Source organism: Rutilus rutilus (assembly GCF_951802725.1).
Source record: "Rutilus rutilus genome assembly, chromosome: 3".
Taxonomy (NCBI): domain Eukaryota; kingdom Metazoa; phylum Chordata; class Actinopteri; order Cypriniformes; family Leuciscidae; genus Rutilus; species Rutilus rutilus.
This window is the reverse complement of record NC_140211.1, coordinates 32,289,755-32,298,906: the sequence shown is the minus strand read 5'-3', so window position 1 is coordinate 32,298,906 and position 9,152 is coordinate 32,289,755. Positions and strand designations below refer to the sequence as shown.

At 37.7% G+C, this 9,152-nt stretch overlaps 1 protein-coding gene across 1 annotated transcript; it reads right to left on the bottom strand.

Moving 5' to 3' along the window:
• Positions 1–4,025: 4,025 nt before the first annotated feature.
• On the bottom strand, positions 4,026–6,612 carry uqcrfs1 (ubiquinol-cytochrome c reductase, Rieske iron-sulfur polypeptide 1). Its single transcript, XM_084403578.1, has 2 exons — positions 6,316–6,612; positions 4,026–5,208 (listed from the first exon to the last, which is right to left on the bottom strand). Exons 1-2 carry the CDS (start codon positions 6,524–6,526, stop codon positions 4,598–4,600), a joined length of 822 nt encoding a protein of 273 aa, XP_084259704.1. The 5' UTR covers positions 6,527–6,612; the 3' UTR covers positions 4,026–4,597.
• Positions 6,613–9,152: the final 2,540 nt, after the last annotated feature.

Here is a 9,152-nt window from a genome sequence, read left to right as displayed (position 1 = left end):
AATACTAATCCTTTCCATTATAATTAGACACGTTTTATTCATATCAGATAACGTACACATTGTGTAAGCAACTTTAAAGTTTACTCTATTCTTCTCCCAGAGTTCACCAGCCACTTACTTTTATGTGTTTCGGGAGAAGTGGATGAATTCACATGTTGTAAATTCAACAGATCCGATTCTCTGAACTGTGTCTGCGGCACAAAGATGGTGGCACCCATCGCGCATACAGCTCAACTAACGCGATCGTTATAAAGGTGTTTAAACAACAAAACACTTCCACTTACATATATTTGACAATCGGAATATCAGATATGTCATGCCATATCTAACAAATATGTTAATATTTTGAATAAAAAAGGAAAAATGACATAAAAGCAGATCATCATTCATTCAGCTCTATTGTTGCTGCGGTGTGTCACGTGACAAGCAATAACGCGTCACCATGGAAACCATAAAGTAACACATTCTAAATAATGGTCGCCTTGAAAAACTCACGCTGGGGGGTCAGCCAGATTATTTTAAATTTACGTGTGAAAGGGTTTTAAAAGACTGGCTAGAATAGTATTAGAACTAGAATAGTAAAAGGCATACCTAAATGTGCCATTTGTTAGGTTATACATTTTTTTTTAAATAAATCATGTGATTTGTGTCTGTGTCAAGTGGCATCAATATGCCTTAATTGTAGCCCAGCTTAGAAGCATATCGACTAACCTGCAGACATGTCCGATGTCTTTCTCAGACCTCTGAGACATTCAAACCGAAATACACCCAAGGAGAAAAGCTACTCTATATGATAATATGGCTCTGAAACATCTATTCAAATAATATCTGAATGAGAGGAACGCTTATGTAACCTGTCATTGTGCTGCTTCAGTATACTACTATTTACTTTATCTGAAAACTCCACGCCTACGCCTACATTAATCCGGATAGATTTGAAAACGGAGGTTTCGTTTCAAAACGCTCTCCATCCACACTAGCGTTTTCAAGCGTTCTCCAAAAGTTTCTCATAGACACTGAAATGCTGGAAAATGCTAAATTCACCTTACAGCGAATGCGTAAACCCTCATAAAAGCTCACTGAGATGATACAGACAGAACAAGACATAATCAAGTTATCACACAATTCTTCTGGCAAGATCATTTTATTTAGCAAAATATCTCACCATTCACTGATAGCGTCCAGGTCGCACTCACTCACCATTATGTTTGGTCTAAACAGAGGTGTCAAAAGTATTCACATTCATTACTCAGGTAGAAGCAGGGCTGGACTGGGACAGAAAATCGGCCCTGGCATTTTGGCCCAGACTGGCCCACTACATATGATCATAAACACCACCCATCTTTGCACGCCTTTGAATATGTTTTTGTTCAACTCCTATTCATTAAAACCACTAATGCCATGTAATGAGTGAGTATAAACGAGTGAGAGTTAACAGATGAAATAAGTACAAAATTGTAATTTATTAATACAGTCGAACTATACTCCACAGTGGTGAATCCAAAAAACAAGCTATAAGCTGCATTGGCATAGCAATACCAGTGTTTCTCACAGGAATTTTGGTAAAACTGTGGTGGGTGGACCTCTAGGGGGGTTTGGGGGCATGGTCCCCCTAAGAATTTTTTTTGCATTTTAATGTTAAATTCATCAATCTGGTGCAGTTTGAGGGTTCAAAATTAAAAGCTCCAACCCATATTCAGTGTGCAAGTATAACAAAGAAAAAAATCAAACCTCTTTTAGTAACAGTGTCTGTCTATATTACACTACTACATAATAATAGTTATAATATTAATCCAATGACATGGGTCGGTCTGTAAGTGGAAAAAAAAACTAACGCTTACTTTTTTTTTTTACCAATGCATTACACCAGCACTAACCCAGCACCGTCAATTAAACAACAAAACGAATGGGCCGCCGATGTACAAGTTTTATGGGCCGTAAAAAAAAAAAAAAAAAAAGTATGAGATGTATCGGCCCAAAAGCACGTCGGCCCACCGGGCATTTGCCCGGTATGCCAGATTACCAGTCCAGCCCTGGGTAGAAGTATAGATACTAGGGTTTAAAAAGACTTCTGTAGAAGTAGGCGGCTGCATATATGGAAAAAAAACACCAAACCCTAAAAAAATTCTAACAAAAGGTTTTGCAGCTGTTTTTTGTAGTATTAGGTGTCCTTAATAACATACTAAAAGTTTACCAAAGTTTGACCACTAGAAAGGTGTAATTTTCAAGATGGCGTCCAAGATGGGCAGGAAGCCCTTAAAATGTTCAAACTCCTTCATTATTTGACAAAGATGCACCGTTTGTCCATGTTAACAAACAATTAAAAAAAAACTTCGTTGTTATCTCTTGAAAACAGCACACATCCAAATGATCTGACGGCGCGGGCGGGTATAGATATATACATAGATGTCGCCTTGGCTACTGCAGTTCATTGGAACGAAACCGTAGCCAAGGCGACATCTATGTATATATCTATACCCGCCCGCGCCGTCAGATCATTTGGATGTGTGCTGTTTTCAAGAGATAACAACGATATAAATACTGTTCGTTTTCTCACACAAACCGCTCGTTTCGTGTCTTAGGCCATCAATGTGTACTTATGATGGGGAATTGTTTCATTTGGACGTGGGGAATTGTTTTAATTTGGACTCTGTGCTTGTGTTTTGAGACAGTGACCATAGACCTGCATTATATGACTGACAGACAAGAACGGTTTGACCTAAAAATATCAAAATTGAAACTACTGCGGAAACAAAGACACCTACATCTTGGATGCCCTTGAGGTAAGCTAAAACATATCAAAAATTAATTTCAAAGTGAACTATCCCTTTAAGTAAGGTAACAAAGTATTTGTACTTTGTTACTTGACACCTCTGGGTCTAAAACGCAACTGCTCTATTTTGCAATATTTTGCTGCAAGGCTAAAAAACGGAGCGAAAAAAATGCTTTTTCAAACAAACAACATATTAGTGTGGACAAGACCTGTAGCAAATGTTTCAGAACATCAACTTCATATGGACATTCTGATTAAAAAAGACAAAATCCAACATGACCTTCTATGAGTAAAAATAATTATCTGTTGTTAGATGAGGTGGTTCTACTAAACATATGACAAGCATATAATGACCTCTGCGTTTTTATGAAAACAAAATAAAATGTTTAAAGCTACAAATTGCTGCAACGATTGAGATTTACATACACCAACACATTTGTTGATTGTACATCATATAATGTACTATTATTCACAAAGTAACCAAATGATCAAATAGCTCATTAGTTTATCTCTTAAGTGTGAAGCTCATAGAAAATATGTATACCATCTCCCTATAGCCACATCTAGACATCAAGTACTTATTTTAGAGCTGGTTGTTATTCAATAAAATGTGAGAATTCCAGACCTGTTGGTCAGTTTTTATTTTTTTTACTTTCCCCTGGGAAATCTGGATGTACATTTTGAACCACTAGCACCACATGATCTTGATTAATGAACAAGCTATAACCTTTTACAGAATACAAGTGTTTTCGGTAGCTTAAATCAATTGTTCGTAATAACTAAGATTTCCTTAGTTACAATTACTACTTGCTATTGCAACTAACATTCATATTGTTGAAAATGCATTCAAATATAAAATGCACTGCAAGTTAAACAAAATGATTTTTTTTAATGGTCAATGTATTTATTTTGCTACAGATTTATCTACAGGACCAGGGAACCACATCAGATATTTCTATATTTCCCAAAATATATTTTGCTTTAGTTCATTTACAAAGTTTCTTTTAAAAGACATGACACCGCACATGGCAAACATTTTCTGAATTTGCAGTTTTTGAACAGCTGCTGAGCCACACACATATACATTATATATATATATATATTTCAGTTGAGTAAATGTTAACAATGTAGGCCGACCGTCCGTAAATGTTTAAAAAGCATGATCTTTATCAAGTTTATTATTTGAGATCATGTTCTGGTAATATCAGTGTTTTATTTTTTAAGCCACCTTAAAAAACCCAATGACACCATACAGTGATCAGACAGTTTTATTTAGTTCATATCTCTGTACACCTTAGTAAGTACACCTTATAGTTCTGTTTATTCACATATCAGAAAGAGCATTTTTAACACTTCCACATTTAATTTATTTTGCTGTTCTCATCCGCTTTCGCTGAAACCAAGCCACAATCAAACAGTTGTCACTTTACCACTGATGATGACAAAAATATCAGTGAAGTGAAGTGTCATTGCTTGTGTATTGTAAACTGCTCATTTTTTGTTCACCTACACTCTGCAAACATCACCTACCTGACTTTCTACAGTTTGTGACTATCACAATTGTGCGTTATGGCAATGTAAAGATCTAATTTGTTCCTTATCTGTAAAACCTGCAATGCATAAAATTACACAACCCATGTGATGCTGTATATTGAGACTGAATAAATAAGAGCTGAGTGAGGTTTCCATCAGATAAAATACACTTTATTACTTACAACCTTTGTTACCCATCGAGTCAATGCAGATAATGTGTCTGAAACAAGACAAAAATCAAACAAGTAAAGCGCATGTTCACTGTTGATTATAGTATTATAGCACAGTCCTTTATCCTACAATCACTGTATCATCGTCTGGGAACTCGTAGAAGGGCACCTCCAGATTGAGTGGAGCAGGGCCTTTCCTAATGCGACCAGATGCATCGTAATGAGAGCCGTGGCATGGGCAGTAATAGCCACCATAGTCACCAGCATTTGCAATGGGCACACAGCCCAGATGGGTGCACACACCGATGACAATGACCCAGTTCGGGTTCTGAACACGGTCTTTGTCGTGCTGGGGGTCCCGGAGCTCAGAGAGATTGACATCTGCTTCAGTTGCAATCTCTTTTTCTGTTCTGTGGCGCACAAACAGGGGCTTCCCTCTCCATTTGAAGGTCATGTTCTTACCCTCAGGGATGTCTGATAGCTTGATTTCAATCTTGGACAGAGCCAACACGTCAGCTGAGGCACTCATGGAGGAGACAAACTGTGTGACAACTGTCTTGGCTGTATAGACTCCAATCACAGCAGTGGAACCTGTGAACAGATAGGAGAAGGCCCGGCGGACATCGCCACTCTCTTGTGAGGACTTCTTTGAGTCCAAAACCTCAGGTCGGCGATAGTCAGAGAAATCTGGGATCTTGATGTCTGTGTGGGCAAAACGCACTGAAGAACGAGCTAAAAAAAGAATGAAAAATAATCAAATGACATGAAATGTAGTGACAGAACACTATATTGACCAGGCCACAATGTCAAATCATATTTGGCCAGTTTCAGATCGTAAGCATTTAATGACAGCATTTACATTGGCACTAATTACCAAATCTGCTCAAATTGAAAATCTTTAATTAAAATCTTTTCTAAATTGAGTAAATGTATAATATTATACGTCAAACAGCATGCATCTCATTTCAAATTTGGATTATATATCCGTATGCACAAAGTAATTAAAACTGATCTGCTCTCTATATCAACAAACCACTGGGGAAAACTCATTTGATCTATATGACATGTATTACACAACACTAAATCAATCAGATATTCAATGTGGCCTTAATATTATGCTGGTATATAAAACACCCAAAGATATTAATAAAATGTTAACATTATTTTCTACTTTCAACTAACGTTAATGATCTGCTGCACATTGTATAGCCTAGGCCTAACTCATATTGGTAATCAAAGTTGGTTGTAAATGTGCTAGTTTACACCAGGGCTATTTAGCTTGTCATGGCCGGGGTTTAATGTTTAATAACATTAAAAACACTGCTTCTATAACAGCAAACTAGTTTATCGTAACAGTAGGCCTATCTTAGTTCAAAAAAAATAATAATAACTATTAGCTACATTTATCCTAAAACAAAAAGAAATTACCCGAATTCTACAATATTCTGGCATTTATTTGACTATGTTATCATAAGCCGATCATACAGGACTTTGAAATTGCAATAAAGTTAGCCTATTTTACCAAAAAAGTCACAGGCTGATTTTCTAACAACTAACTTGCGTAACAGCAAGGACATTAGCGAGGCCTCAGTCAAGCTAACTGATGTAGCAAGTGAGCTAATGTTTTTCGTTATACAGTATACATTCAGCACAAATTAATATTAATAAAAATTCAGCATTACCTGCGTACAACACTACACAAACATTAAACTATTCCACAATACACATTCAACATTTGATTTAATCGTGCCCTTGAGCGAGCGAGCGAGCTGCAAGGCCTCCTCGCGCTACGATGAGACCGGGACTCTCGATTTCACTCAACCGTGTAGTGAGACTCACCGTTCAGGCTGATGGATACGGCGAGGCCGCTCTTAGCGCTCTGCCCAGACAAGGACTCGCGGCACAGGAACGGTTTCTTCGTGTCCATCAACAGTTTATCGGTCTTCATGACGACGCCGGGTATGAGAGGCTTTAGTGGACCCGCCACGACATAATTTGTAGCTTGTAAGTAAGGGGAAAACGTCCCCGAACGAGCAGCAAGGGACATCATGTTTGTCAGCTAGCGGGGCTGAGATCGACCTTGCCGAACTGAACTGATCCACTGACGGCGCTTACGCCTGACGTCAACGTCTCAGAGACGGGGTTACGTCACGTCTAAAGTTTTTCTACAGTTTTGGGTTCATATTCAGATGCAAAAGCCTCTATGTCCGTCTAAAGTTTTTCTTTAATATTAACATCTTTATCAGGCTCCTATGTATAGGTTTCTACCCAAGTAGAAGGCTGAGGCTGGGATTTAGTGAGTTTGAAGTCAAAGTATGAACGTATACTATGTGCGGACTCGGAGAGCATTGATTCACTCAATATTATCTCATTTTTGATAGAGGTGTATGGGCTGAAATATGTGCCACCAGAAACTGAATTTGAATCATTTATATTTGAATTTGAATTGCTAAACTTGAATAATTGCATTGGAAAACTGAATTTGAATCACATAATTTGAAATTGTTTTGTTTAATTTGAATAATTGCATTGAAAAGCTGAATCTGAATTGTATAATTTGAAATTGAATTTAATTGTAATTGTAATATCATTCATCATTCATCATCATATAAATATTGTAATTTATTTGTTTGGAACTGAAGTCCAATACAATTTGATCCTCACTGAAAATTCAACTCTCTATATATCCTCACATTCAGTTCTCACAATTCAGATTCAGATCACCAAATTCAATTTCAAGTTACTGTGACAGACATCCGGGTAGTTGGAGGATGAAGGAAGAGCAATCGAGCGCAGATCGATATCGATAGATAGAGTTCAGTGTCGCAGGATCATCACTCAGCACTAAATATGCCAGACTGCTGTGCTGCTTATGGATGTTCGAACGAAAGAAATGAAAAATAAATAAATAAATAAATAAAATAACAGCAAGGGATAACATTTCACAGGTGAGAATTGAGAATTGAGAAAAAAAAATTTCCCACGGGGAGGTACATAGCTTCACCTCGCTGCTGCACCGGTCCCCGCTGATCCAGATGGGACCGGCCAAAGACATAGTGGTGATCGGGAGGATCTTCCACGTAGGTATATTTCGGCGGGAAGTTCCACTGCCTTTGCCGGTGGCCGGCGGACGGAGAGAAACTACAGCGGGGCAGCAGAGTTCGTCATGGCAACGGTGTGATATTCTTATTACATGGCTTGGTTGAATACCAATGTAGAATGCGGTCTGTTATTTCTTGATAACAGACCGCTGCGAAGTATATCACACCGTTGCCATGAAAAACAGAGCGTTGCTATGGACGTGGAACGGACAATTTTCTTTAGCGGAAGCAATACACTAGTTTTTAAATCAATAATTTGTGTCAAATTATTTATTTATTTTGTAGGTAGCCATGTAATAAGCGGGATAATGTATTGCGAGGCGGTTGTTATAGCGAATAACAACCCCTTCAGGCTGATTCAAGACCTGTCAGGGTTGTTATTCGCTATAACAACCGCCTTGCTATACATTATCCCTTATATATATATATATATATATATATATATATATATATATCTGCCTGAATCAGCCTGAAGCCTATAACTATATATATATATATATATATATATATATATAACTATATATATATATATATATATAGTTATATAGTTATAGGCTTCAGGCTGATTCAGGCAGATATATATATATATATATATATATATATATATAAGGGATAACTCTATCTATCGATCTGCGCTCGATTGCTCTTCCTGCATCCTCCAACTACCCGGATGTCTGTCACAGTAACTTGAAATTGAATTAGTGATCTGAATCTGAATTGTGAGAACTGAATGTGAGGATATACATGGATTTCTCGGCGACGTCATCACTGCTTGCGCACGCAACCAGGAGGCAAAAGACCCGCGGTCTTCGTACCGGAGTAAAGGGTTTAGGCTAGTAGCAAAGTGGTGGTGTTGTCGCCAAGTCAAAATGCCAAGGAGTTGTTGCGTAATTTATTTACATGCAGGCCTATCTGTTGTGTTTTATCTGCTCATTTAAATTGTACATGTTGTAAGTAATTCCAAATCTAGGCGAATGGAAGAGTGGGACAGAGGGAGGAAGTTGTATGTTATATTCTTTCTTTTCATAATTTGACGAGCTGCACATGACTACATAGCACGTAGTTGTATGCATCAAGGGATTTGTACGCTCTAATCATTTCTCTTGTATACACACTTGGTGTCTGAATAAGATAATTATATATATCAGGCCATACAATTGCTGGCCACTTCTTGTCATCCACAATCCAAAGATCGTCATGTATTGCGTAGGGATCCGGCAAGATCTCACCATTGCTGAGAGTACGTTTTTTAATATAATCGCCACGGTCGGAGGTACTAATGGCTTCCCACACAGGGGCGCTGCTAAGGATTTTGGGCCCCATGAAAAGAATCTTGACAGGGCCCCCAACACAGCTGAGACTTTTTTCATATTAATTTACATAAAATCATGGTTTATGGTATTTTGACTATCATTCTCATATATTTAAGTCAATCAGACAATTTCCACACCCGTAATTTGTCCTCTGTAATACTGCACTACTTCAGTACTGTATAATGTATATACTGTGCATAGCTGTACATGTGTCATATAGTGTATTCACATATATTTATATTTGTATGTATGTGAAAATCTA